The sequence below is a fragment of the Schistocerca serialis genome, chromosome 3 (assembly GCF_023864345.2).
Source record: "Schistocerca serialis cubense isolate TAMUIC-IGC-003099 chromosome 3, iqSchSeri2.2, whole genome shotgun sequence".
In the NCBI taxonomy this organism is placed as follows: domain Eukaryota; kingdom Metazoa; phylum Arthropoda; class Insecta; order Orthoptera; family Acrididae; genus Schistocerca; species Schistocerca serialis.
Window position 1 is genome coordinate 80,012,431 of NC_064640.1, and position 25,881 is coordinate 80,038,311.

Here is a 25,881-nt window from a genome sequence, read left to right on the forward strand (position 1 = left end):
CATGATAATCTTCTTCCCGCCATTTCCAAACAGCTCTAGTAATCTGGAAAGGTAGATTATGTTGGTAATTGGCCCATTCTGGGGATTTGAATAAGTAGTACACCAGTAAAATACATGACCACTGCACTTCAGAACCCAATATGCTTAAAATTAACTCTGTGAAATGGGTGAAATGGAGAACTTGTAATGAAATCAGTTAAGAAACATAGGCCCTAAAATATTACTGATTACTTTGAACATCCCCCTCACTTTATTAGATTATTCAGATATCTACTTGCTACCAAAAATTGTCACTTTCATCTGCTCCTACCTCTTTTGACGCTGGTCCACAGTTGCTCCTTATTTTGAAAATTTTCAAAAACATTTGGCAGCTTCACATGGCCAGCACATATATACCAAAATAATATGCCAAATGCATAAACATCTACACTGCTGTCATAGTGGCCAGACAATAATTCAGGAGCCATATGAACAGGAGTGCCAACAATACTGCCAGACATCATAGCTTCAGGAATACAAAAACCCAGATCAGTCAGTTTGGCACGATTATCGTTATCGAGCTAAAAATTGAAGCAAATAAAATGTATGTAGTAACCTTAAATATTACTGATCATTATGATTAATACTAAGTAATCTTATGTATGAAATGGCATGTCAATACAAAAAACAATATGACAGATGACAATTACAAATCCCATTCCAGCATTCTTGTAGAAAAAAATTAGAAATACAGAGTGGTATAATATAACAAGTACCAGGCAATTAATACACAAACGGTATTCAGCAGTACCGTCATAACATTCTAATATAGAAAATTATGGCATTATTAGTGAAAATGTACCAGTGTTAAAATGACCAAAGTCCATTTTCCTTGCGAGTCTTCTTTTACGAGAATTATGAATAATTACAGGTTTTGGTATATTTGTAATTCAACTTCCACAAACTTTCCCATTGTATTATTATTATTATTATTATTATTATTAAGCAAAAGTGCACATCACCTTTGCAATTGCAATCAAAATTCTGTATCATTATATACATACACGTATACATCTACATGATACTCTGCAATTCACAATTAAGTCACTGACGGGGTTTCATCAAACCACCTTCAAGCTATTTCTCTACTGTTCCACACTTGAATGGCACACGAGAAAATAAGCACTTACATCTTTCTGTGAGAGTTCTAATGTCTCTTAACTTTTCGTGATGATCATTTCTTCCTATGAAGATGGGCACCAACACAATATTTTTGCAATCAGAGGAGAAAGTTGGTGACTGAAGTTTAATGAGAAGATCCTGCTGCAATGAAAAATTCCTTTGTTTTAATGACTGCCACCCCAATCCACGTATCATGTCCAAGGCCTTCTCCCCCTATTTCAGGATAATACAAAATGAGCTGCCATTATCTGAACTTTTTTGATGTCCTCTATCAGTCTCCTCTGATGTAGATAAGAATGGTGTAAGCAGTCTCTTTAGTACACATGTTGCACTTTTTAAGTGTTCTGCCAATATATCAGTCTTTTGTTTGCTTTACCCACAACATTATCTCTGCAATCATTTAAATTACAATTATTTGTAATTCTAATCTCTAGGGATTTAATTGAATTTAGACTTGCATGATTTATTGTGTAAATGAAATTTAGCGTATTCCTTTTAGTACTCATGTGGATGACCTCACACTTTTAATTATTTACAGTCAATTGCCACTTTTCACATCATACTTAAACTTTCATTGGTTTTAAATACATTAAGAAGTAACAGTTCACTGAAGTTAAAAGTATTCATTTCTCACATGACAGTAAGCACAAAACTGCGAGGGATTCACACATGAACATTTTGTATGAATCTACTTAAATAAATACAAACAATGCTAGTAGTCTCCCAGTAAATTTGTTTACTGATCAAATTGTTCCAAAGGTGGCAAAAAGGGTTCTGTCTTTGCATATGCAGATGATACTGGTAGTTGTTTCAGAGGACTTCTCGACAAAGGCAGCTGGCCGTAACACACTTTTTTTACTACTAAAAGGTATATTGCTGACAAATAAAAATCAAACTTTCAAATTAGAAGGACTCCACACTTGCCAATAGTTAGGTGTGTAGGAATATAAGATTGTACTTCAACGAATAAAGAAATTTTTTGGTTCACCTCAGCAGTTACTGAGAAAGCATCCTAAATCACACAGAAACTAACTTGAGTTGGAACTGTGACTTATAAATTACCTCTGACAACACTAAGACTCTACTGTGAAGCCAAATTTATGACCAGTGTTGAATTTATAACAAGTGTGTGAAATTAGTAGTCATGCTACCAAGTTGCAAATTCACTACAAGCAAGGGAACGGTGAAATTTATGTCAAAACCGGTGTCTATTTTACTCCCATTATTAGTCAACTTTGAGAAAATTCCATACACTAAATTGTAGCTGCCAACATAAAATTGAATGACAAAATAATAATAATAATAATAATAATAATAATAATAATAAACAAACACTGCACGACATTTTTTACGTAGTTTCTGCACTTCAAATTGCCTTTTGTATAGTCCAAACTACACGACGTGTCACTTTGTCACTGCTTCCATAGGTTTTGTGATGCAAGTTCCTATTCGCTGCTGAAAGCCATTACCAAAATTAACTAAATATTCACAGGAAACCACAACTCACATTTTATCTATACATTTATTTCTAAAGTAGTATGGAGTACATGCACATAAATCCAAAATTTCCAACATGTCTACGAAAGTTTTGTTTCTTCTAATTTTGTCAAAAATGGGAAATATTAATACAACTCATGAATGAGTTAACACAATGAGCTAATGTGTGCTTTACAATGACATACTTATGAGTCTTATCTGCTCACAATACTCCAGATCACATGGAGCTCTGGATTAAACACTGTAATTTTATTCAGTGAGTGAGTTATTCAAGGACAGTTACAAAGACGAATTTCAATGCCTCAATCTGATGCTCTAATCAAAACTTTAACTTGCTAAAATAGGAAATAAACACAGTAAAACTGTAGGAATGCTTACCAAAACATTCTTTAACTTAATGTCACGATGTACCAATCCTTGTGAGTGCAGGTAGCGGATTCCTTCCACAACATCAATCGCAATCTGAAGTCTTGTGACCCACGACAGTCCAGACCGTAGGCCATAATAAAGATCACGTGAAAGACGATCCATTATTAACAGAACTGACGGTGTACAGCCTCCGCCATATGAGCTGTCTATTACTGACCCACGTAGTCTAACAATCCGTTTGTGATCTGGAATCGTCCTTAAAAAAAAAAAATCATGTTACACATACATCAAACACATCAGTCAATTAAACTGAAAATGCAAAAGAGATAGGACAATATTTATAACAAAAATAATCTTGAAATGAAATTCAAAAAACACAATTTCAATTATCTGGCAACAGCAGAAATTGTTTGTGTGTGTGTGTGTGTGTGTGTGTGTGTGTGTGTGGGGAGGGGGAGGGGGGGCGGCAGCACAGCACACTAGCATTCAGAAGCAGACACTCTTCCAGCATGCTAATGAAAATCTAATCATGTGTTAAATAAGAAAATCACGGGGCTCCTGTGTCAAAAGATACACGAGCAACTTATAGCAAGAAAAGTATCCTTTTATCCTGGTCTTCTGTGTGTCCCTGGACTTAGTATCTTGAGTGAGTGAGTGAGTGAGTGAGTGAGTTAGTTAGTTCCACGTTTCATAGGTCATGTGAACAATTCTTTTATCAAAATAATGTGGAACAAGTCAGTTTAAGAATAAGTATACATGATTAGTGTTAACATTAATGAACATATTTAATAGTTCCACTCATGCTATTACACTTAAAAAGTACGTGCTTTCTACAGGCTACAGGTTTTTAAATAGAAATTGGTCCATGGAATGAACTAGTTGCCCAGGAGAAATGATTTTCAGATTGATTTAAAACTTGCTTTGCAACCAGTCATACATTTTATGCTATTGGACAAATGATCAAAGGTTCTTGTTGCTGTGTGTTAAGCATTCTGAGACACTGACAATTTTAATAATAAATAACAGTAACACAGGTAATTTTTAGGGTTCCATATCTCAGTTGGTAAAAACAGAACCCTTACACCACCACTTTTGCAATGTCGTCCAAAGGGCAAGGTGCCAAGGCAAGGTTGGAACCTTACAATGGAACCACAAAACAGTCAGTCACTGCCAGAGGCAATGATGAACGAGAGATGGTGGCATAGACACACTCAGAAGAGTCTGCACATGCTCCCGCATCAACACACTTACATGCGAGTTCAGTGCTGCTCAGCCCTGTCGGCCATCATCGCTGAAGATGACAGCATCATCTCTCTACTGAGCCACCAATGTGGTAATTGTGTTGGATAGAACTCTGCATGCATGTTTATCATCAGTTGTACCCTGTGAGAAGAATTTAGTATCTTGTTCTATATCAAGCAGTATGTTAATGTTCAGTGGACATGAACTGTTACAATGTTAAGTATAAAATATTCTTCGAGTTGTAATAAAGTGACCTGATATTGTGTGTGTTGTAGTACCATCTTGTCCCTTCCAGGAGTACAGCTAAGATACACCCACTGTACTAAGTGTTATATTGTCTAGCACAACTGTGTGTGTGTGTGTGTGTGTGTGTGTGTGTGTGTGTTTTAAGAATCCTTTTTCTCAGAAATGGGTAGATGGATCCAAGGGTGCCAACTTTCCAAAATTCCTGTGGCTGCATATCAATGGCAGAATGTAGTACACGTCTTCTGGGGAATCTCTTTTTTTTTTAAATGACTACTGTTGTTTTATGATGTGTTGTAAAGATCCGTGGTTTGGTAAGGTAACACATACTGGTACTATTAGCATACCTTAAGACTGCCCTAGCTCAAAAGACACATTCTCAGGTACCTTATTTTTTGGCTGAATTTGCTTTTCACTATTGTCAGTGTTAGTAATATCCACCTGTGATGATGATGATGATGATGATGATGATGATAATAAACGTATGACAAATTTTTCCGTAGCGACCAGGAAACTGTTTGAATTTGAAAGTATAAATAGAAGTAATACACAATATTGTGTTTCACCTTGCCATACATTTCCAGTAATCATGTAGCATTTGAGAACTGCCCGGCAAGGAGCTTTGGCTCCATGCATCCTGTCAGCAGAGGGGTCTCCTTTGTATTAGCTATTAAAGCGGTAACATCCCTTCAGTCTACAATATAAGCTCCTGCATCATTCAAAGCCATTGTCTCAACAAACAAAATGATAACAATCCAGATTACGCGAAAACAATTTCAACGAACTCTTAAACCACACCACCTATTATATTTAAAAAAAAATAACTACTGGGATAGCCTGTAACAATCAGCTTCCTTGTATCTTGGATTTTTTATTACTGCTCAGTACTGGCAAGCAGATATTTTAGAACAATTGTTGATGAATGGATGAGCGTATTGTAACATGTCATTTGTAAGGAAATATGAAAGCAAGTGAAAAAGACAGGGTTCCATTTACAGTATAGAGTGACTCTTATTCTGGTGAGTGCCTTTGACTTGGCCACAGAAAGGCAAGAAATGGAGGAGTGTCTTGCTTGGTTGCCTTTGCACAAAGACATCTGAAACAAACATATGTTCTAGAGATAAGAAATTTTAACTTCCATCTCAGTGTCTTAATGTTTCATTACTTTTTGATAAAGGCAAGTGAGAAATATTTATTTTATTTTGTTTTTACCAACTAAATTTTTTGTGGGTGCAGCACACCCGCAAGACTGTGTATGTGGGTGCTGGAGTCCCAGGGTACCCACGCAGTCAGCATGCATGGACGTACCAAGTTGAAACTTATGTCACGTACTGAAGTCCATGGTCCCTTGGCAGCATGAAGTAGTTTAAAAGCTTCTACATCCACACAATCAAAACATTTTATCATTTACGTCAGATATTTTGATATCTTCCCAGCATTGATATTGATAACAGGCAAAAATCATCAAAATTCTCAATTCCTGAGACACTTGTAATTAAGTACAGAACCCTTTTGCACGAGTCCTACTTGCACTTGTCTGGATTTTTTCCTCTAGTGTTCCAGGTACTGATATGACTATTCTTCTCAAATTGTGATGGATTATTTATGACAAATTTCATTAGCGAATATAACTATTGTGATGGTGCAGTTAAAACGCTTAAGAGGTACCTCCAGAAAACACCTCATATTATTCTTACTGTTCACTTTTGCGCAATCAGTACTTTCTAAGTGATGAATTACCCCAAAAGATTAGCCTATAAGACATTTTTGAGTGAAAATATGCAAAATATGTCACAAGGTTGATTCATTTGTTTCCAAGACTAGTAATTCTATGAAGAGCAGGCATCCACATCAACAGCAAAACCACCTTTTGAGAATTATTTTAGTCAGACAATAAATCATAGGCTATCGGTATGATTTGTGTTCTGTCAGAGACATCTGACTGTTTAAATCAAATACATCTTCTAACTAAATTACAATATTTTAATGCCACAGTAAATTGTATTATGTGGTTCAACTCTTATTCTATCATAAATAAAGGGTGTCAGTTTGGAGAGTCCTGGATTAAGTTATTATCCTTCATTCAAATCAAAACTAATTAGGGCCATTACTTCTGTTTGCATATATTAGTGTCCTTTCTTCACTAAGGTTATCAGGTAATAAGTTTATTTTGCTTACAGATGACAAAAACATTGTCATAAATACCAATTCGAATTTAATGTTAGAAAAAGCTGGTACTGAAATTTTCAGTGAATATAAGTAAATGGTTTCTAGCCAATTCACTGCCAAACTTTGGGAAACATTACTATATGCAGTTCAGAATGTGCTAGACATATAGATGTAAATGTAGATGTACATGAGGTCACATCATATATTCTGGAGTAACTCAAGCCAAGATAAGGTCTTCCAGGCCCAAAACTTTGTAATATGAATCGTTTGTGGCGTAAATTCAAGAACTTGTAGTACGCATATATCTTTCAAAACACTAATTAAATTCACAATATCCATTCTAGTACCGTGGCCTTTGGCTGCACACCTGTCTTAGCTGTTCAATACATTCCTAACTCACTATCTGCTGAGGTAGTGAGTTTATTCCATTGCATGTTTACTTCTGTCCAAAGCTGTCAATCCTTTCATGCGATGTGATACTGGTATACTAAGGTCGCTGGCTATCACCACAGAACATCAGCTCAGTCCCTAGTGAGACTTCTGCCAACCTAGCCTTACTCTCAGTCTTCACCTGCTCCTCACAGTGCCAACATCGTCTTCAGTTCCACACTGCGACAGGCGCAGCAAATGGTGATGCTTATCATGAAGTTCGAGACACATATTGCCCGTGCTGTCGCTAAGCCTGCTACATAGGCGGGTATCCAAATGGGTGATTTGCACCATGTCTTCCACCACATACAATTAATTCTGCTTCTCGCAATGAAAATTAATGGTGTTGTGTTGGCAATATCTGGGAAGAGACCACACAGTGTCATTATATCTACCACGTCGTGCCTTTATCTAGTGCCACCACATTGGTGAGTGGCTCTTTTCAGCATTTGCAAATTTTGAGACTATTTCATTTTTGCTAGTAGTTAGTCATTGAATAACTGTGTAAGGAAACTGTTCTTTTTGCAGTGCCCACACACCTTGTTCTACGGACAATAGCATGCTTCGCATCATGAATTGTTTCTCTTGTGAATGTTTTGTCATACCATGTGCAACTTAAGAAACATGGAATTTACCACCAGCTGAACCAATGCCTCACTGCACTCAGCTACTGCTCCAGTGCCACAAGACATCATCATCGAGCTGACTTTACATCTCATGGAATTTGAATGCTTCAACAGCAGCCCAGCCCCCACCATCAGACTCCATAACGATTCCTCACTGATTCTTGCTTCTGGCAACACCCCCTCTGCCATCCCTCCTGATCTTAACGCGCTGATGCTCGATGCCCGATCCCCGCATGCTACCGCCACTCTGTCTGGCTGAACCACAGATCATATGTCATCCTTCAATCTGTGGAACCCACGCCTGTGGTATTCCTTGGTGGATGCCATCTTTGCCAATTGCAGTATCACCCAGGATGCCACCAAGTATGGTGGTCAGTCAGCTCGAGCCGACATATGTGATGGAGGTCTACATCATCATCTCATCGCCCCCAGCTACCAACCACTACAAAACATTCCGGTGCCGCCTCGTGGACAACTCATGTCATCTGACATGCAGCAAATCAGTTGGGATCAGCAACCCTTGCTATTCCTGTGCCTCCTCTGAAGCCTGCTGGAGCTACATATGGTCTCTGACAGTTTCCTATACAACATCCGCCAGCCTCAGCCCCGCGCTGCACAATCTGCTGACCATCAGTCTGCCAGCCATCGTGCCAGGAGATCCTCCTTTCTGCTCGACACGCCACTGATGATATCATCAGTAGCTCCCCTCCCTGCCAGCCCAGAGCACAAAGCCCAGCAGCTGGGAGTATATGACACAATCAACTTCCTCAGTGTCGACATGGCAATGCTGTAGGCAACTGTGGCCCTACTCTATTCTGACCGCCACCCTCCATGCAGCACCAGCCGCTGGCATTGTAACAGATAATGACACCGCAGCACTAGCCATCCTGCCAACACCTCTCGCGACATGGCCGGTCTTTTCTGGTACCACAAGTGTTTTGACCCCGACGCTGCGAACTGCATGGACCCCTGCTCTTGGCACACTGATGCCAACAGTTGCAGGGATTAGGTGTGCCCAGTTGTCACTCCATCTCCCACTGCCTGTTTAGGGGCGAAGCTCACTCCACTGCACCACTCCTCATCAACACCAGCTCAGAACTGTGTACCTTCCTGTGGCAGATCAAATGTGACCCCAGCACCACCCCAGCCATCCTCCTGACAACAGGGAATAATGTGACTATTACCACTTACGGAGTACATCATCGTGTCCTCAACCTCGGCCTGCAACAGGACCTGCCCTGGGCCTTCACTTCTGCCTACATCACTGACCCCATTATCGGAGCAGACTACATTGGGCACTATCACCTGCTTCCCAACATTACTAGCTGGCACCTCACCGACAGCAATACTGGGAGAAAAATGAAATTCACCACGTTTTGCTGCACTATATCAGCACCACCTCCGGACCATCATCTTCTGATGTCTACGGTCCCCACCACTGCACAAATTCGAGATCACCAAAGCTGAATTTGACAAGGTGCTTCATCCTTCGAAAAATCTCAGGGTATCTGCTCTTCACCTTGCCTAGGAGAATGATGGCTGCTGGCACTCGTGTGGTGATTACTGAAAACTAAGCACTTGTACCATCCCTGATAGTCATAAATTAATTATTTTCCACATCTAAGATACTGAAAAATTCTAAAATGGCTGCAAAAAATATGTCGCCAGTGCAAGAAGTGAAATGTTTACTTTGTTAGTGGAGTTAATACATGAAAAACACTGTAGGACTCAGTTAATGTGATGTTACAATACTGAAAAAAGAAAAGGACTTCAGCAACATAAAAAAGTGAGAGTTAAATTTCCATATATACACTCATTTGCCCAATTAGTCCATAAAATTCTGAAGTATGCGCCTCAGTGCTAAACTTCCATGTCTAATAACAACTGACATTTTAGAATGTAGGCCTAATAATTTGATGCTGGAAAACTATCCTGCAGAAAAATAAGTGTTAGCTAAGCAGGTAAATATAAACAGACTGAACGTAACTAATTAGACCTATGTTGAAGTAAGTTACCGCAGACCCTCAAAGTACAAAGTGGAATCCAACATTTTCGGGACTAGTGCTACCATCTGGAAAGTAGGAGTAGCAGATCTTTGCACCAATAGGTGGCGAGAGCTGCATATCTGATAAGATAGTGTACAGAGTGGCATTCAGCTGGGAGGACGTGTTGTGTGTCCACAGTGATTTCTGTGATACTCTGTTTGGAGTGCGGCACTAATATGATGGATCCGCGAACAGAACAGCACGTGTGTATCAAATTCTGTGTGAATCTCAGGATGATTCAACCTTCTTGTCACGGCTTATCACCGGCGACGAGAGCTGGATTTACAGTTATGACCCAGAGACAAATAAACAATCGTCCCAGTGGAAGAGCCCGGGCTCTCCGAGACCCAAAAAAGCGAGACAGGTGAAGCACAGAGTGAAGAGCACGATCATCGTTTTCTTTGATACCAAGAGAAATGTGCACAAAAGATTCATCCCACCCAACAATACAGTGAATTCCGCGTACTACTGTGAAGTTTTGCAAAGGCTCTGTGAAAAAGGGCAACGGCGGCCTGAAATTTGGCGTCAAGCGAACTGGCTGCTGCATCACAACAACGCGCCCTGACACACGCTATTGCTCACCGGGACCTTTTTGGCAAAAAACAACATGGCGGTTGTACCCCACCCACCTTGCGACTTCGCACTATTCCCAAAACTGAAACTCAACTTTAAAGGCTGTCGGTTCGACGCTCTAGAAAGGATTCAAGAAGCACTGCTAGCAGTGATAAACACCCTCAAAGAGCAGGACTTACAGAAAACATCTGATCAGTGGCAGAAGCACTGGGACCGGTGTGTATGTGCAGATGGGAACTACTTTGAGGGTGATGGTGACCATTAGTCCAAAGGTAAGGTTTTCAACAGATGGTAGCACCAGTCCTGAAAATTCTGGATAGCACCTCGTATATATTTCCACATTTAAATTGTGCTCAAGCACCATTTTATGAGGGACAAACATAAGACGACATGATATTATGGTCGAGCAACTAAGGTGTACAGCAGGCAGAGAACCGAGGCATCCAGTGTCACTCTAGGAAGGCAGAACTACCACAGAAATTTCAAGTCAATTAATGCATGATCTGCAGTTTGCAAGGCTTGAGATACAGATGCTGACATTTGTCTGTAACATATCTTTATACCATGACACCCATGCAGTCTGTGGTTTTCTCGACAAGTATGGAGATGTGGCTGCTTTAGGTAAGGCATGTATTCTGTATACTATTTAGCAGCCAGCAAGCATCTATCTGCGTCTTATGATTTTAATGTTTAACAAACTTGTTGTGCTCTGCTACTTATTTTAGTGTGTGTTATCAGTGACATTTCCCACATTTTTCAATGTTTATCCATTTCTTTCCCATATTATATATGTAAATGTAATATAAATATGCTCTTAAAGCTTACATAACCAGGTGTGGTTTGCCATTTTCAAATACCATTCAACTTTGATACAGTGTCCCAACTCAGAGTACCTACTTATCCAAACGGTAACACTTAAGTGCCAAAACCAATGCTAAAACACAAACCCACATATGGACATGGATTGCTATTGGAGGCAGTGTGTTGACATTATCCTGTTGTAAACACACACAGCACATTTATGCTATTTCTCATGTTGGCTATCAACAGGGACCCCCAGTCCCTCCCTCCCTCCCCCAACACTGGAGGCATCATTGGGGGCAGCGGCAGCAGCATTGGAACTAATGTAAGGATGATTCACATTTCAGATGCTACCCCAGATCATATATGTGTGATCCAAACCGAATATTATCCAGGAATAATTGCATGTACAGATCCACCTGAAGTATTACCCCAGACAGTGTGCAGGCAGATCTGCCCCAAAACAATATCTCGGAATGTATCAAATGTTAGATCCAACCCGATCAATATTCTCAGATGTAGTGCTGATGGATCCACCTTTCAGATGATACCTCAGATCATATGTGGGTGGATCCATACAAAACATTAGCCACAAATTATTGTGCAACAGATCCACCCCAAGCATTACCCCAGACTTTGTGCAGGTGGATTCATCACGAATAATATCCCCGGATGTACCGGATGCAGCCCGAACAATATCACGTAATGCACCACATGCTGGATTCACCATTAGCAATATCCAACACCTAACACCCACAGATCCACCTTTCCGATGCAACACCAAACCAATCCCAGGATGCTGCGGCCACTGCCTCCAACGACGTCTCCAGCATCGGTGGAGGGAGGAAGTAGGGGCCTCTGCTGGAAGCCATCACATGAAATAGCGTAACTGCATTGTGTGTGCTTACAGCAGAATAACATCAACACACTACCTCCAACAGCATCCATGTACATGTGTAGGTGTGTGTTATAGCATTGGTTCTGGCACTTAGTGTTTCCATTTGGATGAGTAAATAGATACAATGGCTAGGTTGGGACTCTGTATCAAAGTTGGATGGTATTAAAAAATTAGCAAACCACTCCTTGTGCATTAAAAGCATATTTATACTTGTACATTTACAAAAGGCATATGGATAAATACTGGAAAATATGGGAAATGCCACTGACAACACACACTAAAATAAGTGGCAGAGCACAATAAGTTTGTTAAACATTAATAACATAAGATGCAGATAGATGCTCACTGGCTGCTAGATAGTATACATAATAATACGTGATTTACATAGAATACATACCTTACCTAAAACAGCCCCATCCCCATACTCGTCAAGAAAACTGCACACTTCATGGGTTTCATGGTATAAAAGTATGTTAAAGATAGATGCCTGCACCTATATCTCAAGCCTTACAAACTGCACATAACGTAATAATTAACTTGAAATTTCTGTGGTGGTTCTGCCTCCCTGGAGTGACACCAGATGCCTTGCTCCTCTGTCTGCTTTAGACCTAGTTTGCTGCACCATTGGTTATAACATATTGTACCCACACGCCAGAATATAATGTGCTGCCTCATCCCCCCCCCCCCCCCCATCCAATGCCCAAACAGAATGCCACCGTTCCACTTCCAGCCATCTATGTTTGGAAAACTATCCTGAACAGGCAGATAATCCACTGTGTACACCCCCATTGCATGGTGATCTTCACTAATGTCAACTTAATACTTGTCCAAGAAGAATCAAACTATTGCCACAGCTCTTTGTAGATGACTGTCACCTTAGATGAGGTATGTTTTCTACGTAAGTGATGCATATATATTTTATCTAGCAGCCAGCATCTGTATGTGTCTTACAGTTTTAAAGTTTCAGTGCTGAAGGCTGTCTGGGACAGCTACCACAGAAAAATGCAGGTTGTCAGCTATGGTGTGAGGATATACATTAGACTGGTTGCTTCGACAAAGTACCTTCAGGTACTCCACAAATAGATAACTTTTTTAACACAACTTTGTATTTATTTATTTATTTATTTATTAACTTCCCATTTTCCACAATCTCTCTTGCACGCTTCATGTAAGTATTTAACATATATTGTTTGTGCTCCTCTTTAAGAACAGAAGTAATTTTGGAGACATCATCAATACAACAATCAAAGTGCCAGCATTCTTCTGCTACTTGCATCCAGTGTCCTTCGCAAGCCTCTCTGTATGTGGTAAAATCCAAATCGTCTAATATGTAAACTGATGTGCACACAGGGTCCAGAAAGTTAACCGACTCCCTGTTGTACATGTCTCCAGCAGAAACAGCACAGCTTTCACTGCTAACTGGGAGACCCATTTATATGTAGGAGGTAGACCTGTGCAAACTGGAAATATGTCCAAATTCCTTTCCAGAGTCAATGCTTCAATACAGCTCAGCTGAAATCATGTCAGGACCAGTGTGGCCTAAATTCAGCATGCGGGAGGCTAGATTAGTATCAGTTGATGGTGGCCTCTTGCTACTAAGCAGTGACTGGATGCACAAATTGAAGCAAGGTACTTTTACACTGGTCATGGCGATGAAACAGTGTGTTTTCATTGTGGTGGCAGTTTGAAGCACTGGCATAAAAAAGATGATCCATGGACAGCACATGCTTTTTCGTACTATTCTACCTCAGAAAACTACACCATAATCTAAATTAACGGAGCCAGCCTGCTTAGGTGGTTCTGTAACTGTTTCCTAGGTGGAGCATATGTTTGCTTGTAGGCAACATCTTCCATATACAGTGGCACCTAGGGTCATATTATACAACAACACAGTAGTGTTGACTGTTTAATATGGGTGATCTCCAATTGTAGAGTAAAGCTTTTATAGTATATGTGTCAAATCACAAGCCCAGGAGTAAGTTGAGTTATAGGTAACCACCTAATCAATTTTATAAAGTGTCCAGACATGCAACTATGCTAAACTTTTATATCTTCCTTGGCTAAAGAACATGGTATTACCTGGCTGGAGACCACTACACAATGGATCATGTGTTTGTTCCTCATGTAAGACTGTTCAGGTACATACAAAATGACATCTTTCTTTCCAACTACTGTATTATGAAATATAATTATGTCACTTCATCAATTATAGGTAATGCTTTACCACTACTGCTGCTATAATCACATTATTTCATCTGTGTTTTCCTTGTATTATGACATCGATACCTTCGTCTTTGCAAACCGGCAATGTCGTACTGTCACACTGCAATGTGAAGGTATCGTACCTCATGATATTTAGGGCCATTTTCTTTAGGCTTTGCTGATTGGAGGTATAAAACTGAACAATGTGGTTGAGGACTCGATATTAAGCATATATTTCAGCTGAGGTAGCATTATTGGTTGATAGAATCTCTAATGTCTTTTCCAATTGTGATCCACTAACATTTTAGAACTTGACAACTTGCACATCTATAAGGGGCGTTCAAAAAGAAACAAGCCAGAGGCATAGTTACAGAAACCAATACCTGCATGTTAGAAGTATTGACCCTGGCTGTTGAGACACTTGTCCCACTGTGACACAAGGCAGTGTATGGCTGTCTCATAAAATTCCCACAGAGCCCTTTTAAGGGGACCAAAAATGGTGTAATCATGGGGAGAGAGGCACGGACTGTATGGAAGGGGGGCCGAGAACCTCCCATTTGAATTTCCGCAGGAGTGCCACGACTGTGTTGGCTGTCTGAGGCTTTGCATTGTCGTGGAGCAGAATGACCCCCTGGGTGAGACTGCCTGGTCATTTTGATTTGATCGCTTGGCAAAGGTTGTTCAAGGTTTGTGAGTAATGCTGGGCATTCACTGTTGTCCCATGCTGCAGGAAGTGAACCAGAAGGGGGTCATCTTGGTCAAAGAAGAACGTCAGCATAACCTTTCCTGCACTCGTGTGGATGGCTTTGGCTTTTTTTGGTGGTGGTGACTCTGGATGCTTCCACTGGAGACTTCGTCATTTCGGTGGTGGTGGTGGTGGTTAGTGTTTAACGTCCCGTCGACAACGAGGTCATTAGAGACGGAGCGAAAGCTCGGGTTAGGGAAGGATTGGGAAGGAAATCGGGCGTGCCCTTTCAAAGGAACCATCCCGGCATTTGCCTGAAACGATTTAGGGAAATCACGGAAAACCTAAATCAGGATGGCCGGAGACGGGATTGAACCGTCGTCCTCCCGAATGCGAGTCCAGTGTCTTCGTCATTTCGATTCTGGTTCGAAGAGATGACACCATGACTCATCTCCAGCCGCCACTCATGCCAGAAATGCATTCCCTTCCCAAGCATAGCGCTGCAGATGAGTACGACAGAGGACCGGTCGACATGCTTCCTGGTGTGGTTGAAGACTGTGGGGCACCCATTGGGCACACACTTTGCGCATGTGCAGTCGTTCCCTGCTGATGGTGTGAACACTTCAGACGCTCAATCCGAATACAGTAGCTACAGCTTTGACTGTCACTTGGAGGGCCCGGGTAATGAGTGCATCCACCAGCTGGACAATGTCATCGGTAACGCAGTGTGGTGCTCATTGGCTAATGACATCCGTCCTTGCCTGACGTGCCTGAGCCACACCTTGACCCTTGCAAGGAACATGCAGTGTTCGCTGTACACTTATGAAATTCATCGACAACTGTCCATTCCTCCTACACCTTCCACTGTCAGAAAACAAACAACACCTCTTTGCTCTTCTTTTGACGTCTCCATGTCACTGTTTGCAATGTGACTGGCAGCGTTGGACGATTGATGCATGCTACTGCTAGCTCTGCATAGTCATGTGATGTACACATGTGCCCTCTAGCGACGGGCTGTGAACTTCCACACACTGGTCGGAACCACACCTCGTTACACACACCACGATATTAACCTCCTGTCACAGGTTTGTGCATACCAGACTCCGGCTCATTTCTTTTTGAATGCCCGTTTCATATCTACAAATCTGCACATTATAGAGAATAACATTACTTTAAAACATGTTGCAGCACTTGTTTAGCATTTATAGCCATGGAGGACGGTCAAATAATATGTAGCATTAGACATATTACAATGGCTCTTCCTGCCTGAAAGGTGCATGAAATCTAATTTTCATAGCAATTTGTTTATATTATGATAAACGCATATTTTAATGAGTTATACAAAAAATTTGCATGTGGCACTATTTAATTTGTGCTTGCAAAGTGTGAAAAGTCTTGCAATACATGATAAGCAGTTTTTCTGATATATCGACTGACATTGATTTAAATGTCACATCTCCCATTGTTAACATCTTTCGTAGTCTGCTTACAAGCAGTGTATATTCTTCTGTAATCTAAGTCATATTTGGTAATAAAAACATCTTATTCCTTCATTCCTTCCCCATAAGACAGTTGTGTTGTGTGTGTGTTTGTGGTGATGTAGTTGGTTACAGGCTTTTATTTTTGCAAGCCATAGTTTCTTGAAATGCAACTGCACAGATCGAATATACACTTTACATATTTACGTACCACTGCAACATGATGATCCCACTTTTCATGCTGCTGACTTAATAATAATAATAATAATAATAATAATAATAATAATAATAATAATAATAATAATAGTAATAATAATAATAAGATAACACACACATTAAAATAAACAATCCACCAAACATAACAGACATGGAACACTTCTGGAGCAACATATGGTCAAACCCGGTACAACATAACAGGCATGCACGGTGGATACAAGCAGAAACAGACACATACAAGATGATACCACAAATGCCTGAAGTGATAATTTTGCAACATGAAGTCACCCAAGCAATTAATTCTACTCACAATTGGAAAGCCCCTGGAAATGATAAAATAGCAAATTTCTGGATAAAGTAGTTCACCTCAACACATTCACATCTAACTAAATTATTTAACAGTTACATTGCAGACCCATACACATTCCCTGATACACTTACACACGGAATAACATATCTGAAACCTAAAGATCAAGCAGACACATCGAACCAAGCTAAATATCGCCCCATAACATGCCTACCAACAATATACAAAATATTAACTTCAGTCATTAAACAGAAATTAATGACACATATAACACAGAACAAAATTATAAATGAAGAACAAAAAGTCTGTTGCAAAGGAGCACGAGGATGTAAAGAGCAACTGATAATAGATGCAGAGGTGACATATCAAGCTAAAACTAAACAAAGGTTGCTACACTATGCATACATTGATTACCAAAAAGCTTTTGATAGTGTACCCCACTCATGGTTACTACAAATATTGGAAATATACAAAGTAGATCCTAAATTGATACAGTTCCTAAACATAGTAATGAAAAATTGGAAAACCACACTTAATATCCAAACAAATTCAAATGATATCACATCACAGCCAATACAGATTAAGTGTGGAATATACTAAGGAGACTCATTAAGTCCTTTCTGGTTCTGCCTTGCTCTGAACCCACTATCCAACATGCTAAATAATACAAATTATGGATACAATATTACTGGAACATACCAACACAAAATCACACATTTGCTATACATGGATGATCTAAAACTACTGGCAGCAACAAATCAACAACTCAACCAATTACTAAAGATAACAGAAGGATTCAGCAATGATATAAGTATGGCTTTTGGAACAGACAAATGTAAGAAAAATAGCATAGTCAAGGGAAAACACACCAAACAAGAAGATTACATATTGGATAACCACAGCGACTGCATAGAAGTGATGGAAAAAACGGATGCCTATAAATATCTAGGATACAGACAAAAAATAGGAATAGATAATACAAATATTAAAGAAGAACTAAAAGAAAAATATAGACAAAGACTAACAAAAATACTGAAAACAGAATTGACAGCAAGAAACAAGACAAAAGCTATAAATACTTATGCCATACCAATATTGACCTACTCATTTGGCGTAGTGAAATGGAGTAACACAGACCTAGAAGCACTCAATACACTTACACGATCACAATGCCACAAATATAGAATACATCACATACATTCAGCAACAGAAAGATTCACATTAAGGAGAAAGGAAGGAGGAAGGGGATTTATCAACATAAAAAACCTACATTACGGACAGGTAGACAATTTAAGAAAATTATTTCTAGAACGAGCAGAAACTAGCAAAATACACAAGGCAATCACTCATATAAATACATCGGCTACACCACTGCAATTTCATAACCACTTCTACAACCCTTTAGATCACATAACATCAACAGATACGAAGAAAGTAAATTGGAAAAAGAAAACACTTCATGGCAAGCACTTGTATCATCTAACACAGCCACACATCGATCAAGACGCATCCAACACATGGCTAAGAAAAGGCAATATATACAGTGAGACAGAAGGATTCATGATTGCAATACAGGATTAAACAATAAACACCAGGTATTACAGCAAGTATATTATTAAAGATCCCAATACCACAACGGATAAATGCAGACTTTGTAAACAACAAATAGAAACAGTAGATCACATCACAAGCGGATGTACAATACTAGCAAATACAGAATACCCCAGAAGACATGACAATGTTGCAAAAATAATACATCAACAGCTTGCCTTACAACATAAACTTTTAAAACAACACGTTCCTATATACAAGTATACACCACAAAATGTACTGGAGAATGATGAATACAAATTATACTGGAACAGAACCATTATAACAGATAAAACAACGCCACATAACAAACCTGACATCATACTCACCAATAAAAAGAAGAAATTAACACAACTAATCGAAATATCCATACCCAATACAACAAACATACAAAAGAAAACAGGAGAAAAAATTGAAAAATACATCCAACTGGCTGAGGAAGTCAAAGACATGTGGCATCAGGATAATGTTGACATCATACCAATTATACTATCATCTACAGGAGTCATACCACACAATATCCACCAGTACATCAATGCAATACAGCTACATCCAAACATATATATACAACTACAGAAATCCGTAATTATTGATACATGTTTAATTACCCGAAAGTTCCTAAATGCAATATAACACATACCGTACAGTTAAAAGGAAGTGACGCTTGATCAAGGTCCGCGTCACTCCATTTTTAACCAGACTTAACGTCTGAGAAAGTGAAGGAGATAATAATAATAATAATAATAATAATAATAATAATAATATTTAAAATATTGTGAGCAATACTATACAAAAAATACAGACTATGAAACTTTTAGGGAATCTTATGATTGTAAACTGCTGTTATTTTGCATAGCATTCAGTAGGCCTGTGTCATTTATAATAATAGCAATAATTGGCAATGAATGTCATCATTTTATATACTGCTTCTAGCAAATAACATGATGAATTACCTTTGTCCCTTCTAAAATGTTGCCTGAGAACAACTTAAATGTAGGTATATACACTTTAAGAATGTTTGCTTATTTACATCAACAGTAGGCCTTATTAGTTACATTCAATCTGTCTTTTTGCCTGTTTATGGTGGCATTTCTTAGCTAACATGTATTTTTCTGTAGTCAAATTATTTGGCCTACTTCTAAAATGTCAACTGTTAATCTACATGGAAATTTAGCATTGGGGTACATACTTTAGAACTGTGGGCATTAATTTCAAGAATGTGTCTATATGTGGACACTAACACAAACTATCTTTGACATTGTAGACCTTTCTGCAATATTGCGACAGCACACTAATTAATTTTGAGTCCTCCACTAGCAATGTAAACAGCTCATTTTTCGTACTGCCAACATGTTTTAGAGACACTTTAGAATTTTTAGAACATCTTAAACATGAAAAATAATTAATTTATGACTCTGTTACATTTTTAACCTAATTTGTTATTCATCACGGAGTATACGTGGACAAGGAAAAAAAATTCCCGGATTTCCCGGTTAAAAATACGCTTTCTCCCGGGTGACAGTATATTTTTCCTTATAAATCCTTTGAAGTTTGAATGGTTATAGTTTTATACACGGGCGTACAATTTCCCGGCACTTAAGAAAACAAAACTCATGGAAAAAAGACACGTTTTGGAAATATCTTTGATGTGCAGCAACATGTACATTGCGTATTTTCGTATTACGAAAGTATACATTAGAATTCCACCAAACACTGCATGTTACTTTCCGAGTCATTGAAATCGAGATTTCGATGCGCTTTTGTAAGCCGTTTGTAGCTCATGTCACGTGATCTCACCAGCCGATGACAGCGGATATTCAGAGCATGGGACACGTGATGTAGTCAGCCAACAGCAACATCACTGTTAAGCAGCACGAACACACAAACAGGGAAAGTTAATAGTTTAAATTAATATACATAGTGTTGCTACAAGAAAAGCAAAGCTTTCACATATAATATTGATCTCAAGCCGCAAGAGAAGCTAAGTTTTTGCATATACTGTTGATCTTTTTTGCACGTGTTACACTTTAAGATATATCACACAAATGTAACAGTAAAATTTTTAATAATGACATAAATGTCTGATCTTCAGGGTTCAAAATTCTTCTAAATGGCTCATCATCAAAGAGTTGAATTTTAAATGAGAGTTAAATGCTCTGTGATTTAATAAATTCATGGTACATTCTTGCACATTGTTCAACTCATGTAAAAGGATATTTACGTTGAAAGTAATGCTTTTCAAACCACTATTTGCAATATTTTCCCGCGACCTGTTAGAAATAGGTTCGTTTCAGCAGTTGCCAGAGAGTGCAGATAACAGGCAACACCGCGCTTGGGTAGCTATCATAACATAGGAAGCCCGTATGCACATACGTGTCAAACATTGAAAGATCATATATTATGTCATAAAAGAAACAAGACATCAGAGGATAGTGCAAGAGCAGCGGAATTTCGTGAACCATATTAAAATGTGCACATTTAAAGTGCATACTTAAAGGGCACATTCGTATGTCCAGATTCCCAACGAAGTTGACCTCGACCCGATATTAAGCTTTTTAGTGTGGTTTTCGGGATGTAATTTTTCTTGGAGCACCAGTATTGTATTATATCATGTTTGGTTCTTTATTATGGCGTAATGCCATACGTGCTAGAAAATGAAAACGTGCACTTGAAATGCGGCGAATAGTTGAAACTAGCTAGTACTGTGCAATTAAGCATTTCGTTTCAAATACATTGACTGCCTCTGTGGAAAAGGTTAAGAAAAGTCAAATTTCATCAGCAAACAGACAAAAATAACTTCATTGTTCCACAAAGTGATTAATGCTTGACTGTCAGAAAGGTGGAAATAAAATAAAATCTGAAACTAATGACATTTCAGCCTTCCGTAATTATGTGAATGTGTTTTAATTCAGTTGATAGCTTCCGGCCACAGATCTCTGTTTTGTTTTCATTTGACGTGAGAGTAAACTAAGGGGAAACAGTAAAATCACTAAATGTAAACATGGGTCACATGGAGACTACCCACTATAACTCAGACTGCTCTGCGCATCAGCCTTGGATCTACTTAAACATTTGCGAACCGGATCAATAGTAAAAAAAATCGAAATTTCAAAATATGTTCATCTTGTAGCACGCATCTTCCTCAAAAGTCTGAAACATAAAACATATGTATTCGAGGAAATATAAGACATATTATTTGGTCTTAAGTATGCCAAAGCACAGTGCCACACCTCTTCATAAAGCATTTTTCTACCTCACGTCCAAACTATATTCAGGACAGTGGAAATTTAATGTCCTGTGGTGCCTCTCCTGTTCCCAGTCAATTTTTCAAATTGCTCTGAGCACTATAGGACTTAACTGCTGAGGTCATCAGTCCCCTAGAACTTAGAACCACTTAAACCAAACTAACCTAAGGACATCACACACATCCATGCCCGAGGCAGGATTCGAACCTGTGACCGTAGCGGTTGCGCCGGTTCCAGACTGTAGCGCCTAGAACTGCTCGGCCACCCCGGCCGGCTGCTTCCAGTTGGCCGGCTTGACAGCCTGCCCCTCTTAAAGAAATCTCGCAATTAATAACAGATGGGATTATTTGTAATCAAGAGAACAAGAACTCTTCAGAAAATCTGAACTCTTTATTGCCTATTGGTTAATAACTTGCTGTTTTGTGTGACATAAAATTAAATGTAGGATATATAAAACCAATACTGACAAGAAATTACACATTTCTTCAAACCTTACCTCCTAGCATTTTTCTCTCTCTAATCTTGCTAAAGCTTTACATGGCGTGCTTTCCTTTCTGCAAAAGAATCTATTACCTCATCAAAGTTCGTCAAAAGTTTTCCTGCATGAAAAATCGAAATGTCGTTGTCTAATACTGAAGAAGCTGTTAGTACAAATAATACCCAAGACTGGTGTGGTTTCTCGATCTGATTACGTCTATTTTGTCACTGTCTGCTAGATAAAAGAAAATAGGCCTTTCTAATATGGCAGATATTTTGTAACACACCAAATAAACGAGACTGTTTTGGCACAAATGGCCATTTTTATAACACGAGAGAATATAATCCATGAAGTACCAATATCAAATGCCAATTAGGCCTACTACAAGCAAAAAGCTTTATGGTAGGAAATAGTTTCACATTTCATTCATATGCACCAGCTTCTCAAGCATGAGATCGAAAAGTAGTATTACGAAAGTTTTATATAAATTTAAAATCATCTTATTCTTCCATAATTTGTGTGTTGTCCCCGTTTCTTCTCCTTCCTCATTCTAACAAACTATCTTGTCATCACCAATTCTGTAGCTATTGCTGCCACTGCCAAAATTTGTTCGGCGATGAACTTCACTAACCCTGTCAGAATCACAGGTTTAGTTATCCCGCAATTATTTTCCGGTGAAGCGTTATTACGTGTTCGAACAACACATTTTCCGCGTTACTTGCTAAACGGGGACTGTACACCTGGCCCTTACTAGTGTAGCGATCTGGCCAAAAATTTTCTGTCAGAATTTCATTTTCTTGGATACACCAAGAAGATAATATGTAATCTGTCTCACCTGTTATTCCTGTCAGTCGTTTATTTCGATTCTGGTAGTCTGAAGCTATGGATTTCGCTAGTAATTATGACAATGCTGATCATTTGCAAACCCAATAAACCCCATAATCAGACAGCGATTGGCATTCATCTGTTTGGCTTTACTCTCTCAGCTCGTATAGACCTGTCCCCTTTTGTCTGCGGAAAGTTTATTTCTAGATGCGACGAGGATTCTCCTGACAGAGACATCACATACACTATGCATGCATTCAAAAGTTAACTTTAAATGTGTTCAAAAATGTTCCAAAAACCACAGGGAAGCGTTTCAAAATCATATGAGTAATCGATAGACGAACGTGCGCTGGATGCTAGGCGCTTTGTGAAACAAGTTTTTTCCTCAAGAATACGAATTTGGTGCCCCCTTTTCCTGGTAGCATCTAGCTGCTTGCTGCAATTGCTTGCACAGCCAAGAGGCACATTCCTGTAGCCAGAAGTGGGAGAACCTGCTACTCAAATGTGACTCAACTGCGCATGCGCATGAGCATGAGCATGAGCCCGCGCGTAACTGCTAAAAACAAATCGAACGTAAACAGTTGCGACTTCACACTCATTGGAGGCAATTTGTTGTTACGAAGCACTGCATAGTCTTCCTAAAGCCTTTGACATATTTTCAGTTGGCAGAAGCTTGCATGAGCACTGTGTGGTGTTGTTGTTGTACATGGCACATTGCCTTTGCAATTTAAGTTATTTTCGTTTTTTTCTCTCATTTATGTTTTATTGTTGAAGTATTATTCTGCAGTAGCGGGATACAGTAATATCCTTTGTTAGAGTATCGGTTCTTACCAGTAAAAATTACAAAAATTTAACTCAAAACTAAAACAATGAAAACTTCCCGGAATTCTAAAAATATCCCGGGTTTCCCCCGGTGTTCTCCCGGATGAAAAAATTCCCGTGTTTTTCCGGGGTCCCCGGTTGTCCCGGGTCGTATTCACCCTGTTCATGTTTCATAAGCAAATGTTGGTTTTTAACTGTTTATAGACAAATATGCTCTGTACTCGTTCCAACACTCGGTGGGGAATGATGTACACCTTCAAATGAAAGTTACCAATGTAATGGTGAGCCAGTCCTTAAATGAATTTTTGGTAGTCAGTAATGCAAACGTAACTGACAAATTTTTCAACAATTCAGATAGTTTGGCTGCCAAGCAGGGGTGCTCGAAGTGTGGAGGCCTCTTTGTTCCCTCCCCATACATGCCCTTGGCATGTGGGCAGGTGTGCTGCTTCTGCTGTCATGATTCCTGGTATGGCCTTGTGGATAAGGTAGTGCTGATGCTGTTGTCAGTGAAATATGAAATGCATGCGAACTGCAGTTGAGTCTCGTTCCCACGACTGCACAGCAAGGATGCTTGGGGTGTGGAGGTGCTTCATGCAAACTTTGAAGGAATGCAGGGAGGGAGGGAGGGGGGGGGGGGGGAGGTTCTTACCTCCTTGACCTTGGCATATGGCAGGATGTCACGATTTCCATAATGGCCTTGGATATAGGAAGTGCCGATGCCGACACCGAAAGAATATATGTGCAATTGTCTCACCTGTAACATGTTATCAGAAAGAAAGTGCTGACAGCTGTTGAGTCACAAATTCCTGGCCAGAATGGCTCCTGCAATCCTACTCATGCCTCCGTCACTGCCTTCCCAGATGTCAGGCATCGTTTCACACATGTTGATATCATCAGCCCTCTGCCAGTTGCCACTACCCCCTCACCATGGAAAAATTTTCACACACTAGCCTGAGCCAACACCAATACCTGAAGTTACCACTGCCTTCACCTCCACACAGATTGCCCATTTTGGCTGCCCATGCCTCATTACTACAGACTGTCGATGCCAATTTACATCTGGCTTTTTTCGCACACTTACAGACATGTGTGGGACTGACATGCCCCTGACATCAAGCTACCATTCAGCTACCAACAACATGGTGGAATGGTTCCACCATACCTTTCATACTGCCCTCGCATGTAACAACAAGTGCAATGCTGCCCTGCCTCTAGTATTCCTCGGCCTTCACACCACCCACGAGGCCAACACTACAACATCTGCCACCAACTCTGTTTACAGCCAAACATTGGTTATGCCGGGCAACTTCCTGGATCCCGCCAACCTGCCTCCGGATGATGTCAGCTCCGAATTCACCACTGGCTTGCAAAACTGCATGGCTTGCTTATAGCCCACTCTTCCCCAGAGCCATGGCAAACACACAGCATTCATTGCCAGTGGTCTTGTATCGTGCACCTACATAATGCTGAGCATCAATGCTCACTAGCCCCTGCTTTGTCTGCATTACTCCAGTCACCACTGGGTGCTGAAACAGGACTCTAAGGCGTTTACCTTGCATCTCCACACCACCCCTACTAACATTTCAATTGATCGGCTGAAGCCCGCCTACATGCTGTCCCAACAGTCAGGTATGCACCCGACGCTGCGCTGGAGCCTCCACCACTTCCACAACAGCATTATTTCATGCATTCCCAGTGCCACACCCCTGAGATTTTAAGGCCCATACTCGTGCTGGAGACATTGGAGATTCACACTCACAGAGCCATATGCATGTGCTTTCAGCTGTCAAACGTGGCCACTAGGCTATCGACCCCTCCATGCAGCCACTCAAAAATGATGCCCGTGCTCCACAGGCCCATGCCAGCAACCACACTCAGTGCCCACCCACCTTGCGCATGCAGCACTGGGCACAGGCTCAGGCCAACTGAGCACTGCACCCCCAACCCCACACGCCACTAGCTTATTCATCTCTCTCACCT

General features: G+C 39.9%; 1 protein-coding gene across 2 annotated transcripts in view; it reads right to left on the reverse strand.

Moving 5' to 3' along the window:
• Positions 1 to 25,881, reverse strand: part of LOC126469740 (dual serine/threonine and tyrosine protein kinase-like) — a 339,571-nt gene that overhangs the window by 24,467 nt on the left and 289,223 nt on the right. For both annotated transcript variants that reach the window (XM_050096949.1, XM_050096948.1), the window contains 2 exons: positions 3,037 to 3,283; positions 311 to 560 (listed from right to left, as the gene is read on the reverse strand). In XM_050096949.1, coding sequence (XP_049952906.1) covers positions 311 to 560; positions 3,037 to 3,283 — 497 coding nt within the window. The remainder of the gene's footprint in view (positions 1 to 310; positions 561 to 3,036; positions 3,284 to 25,881) is intronic.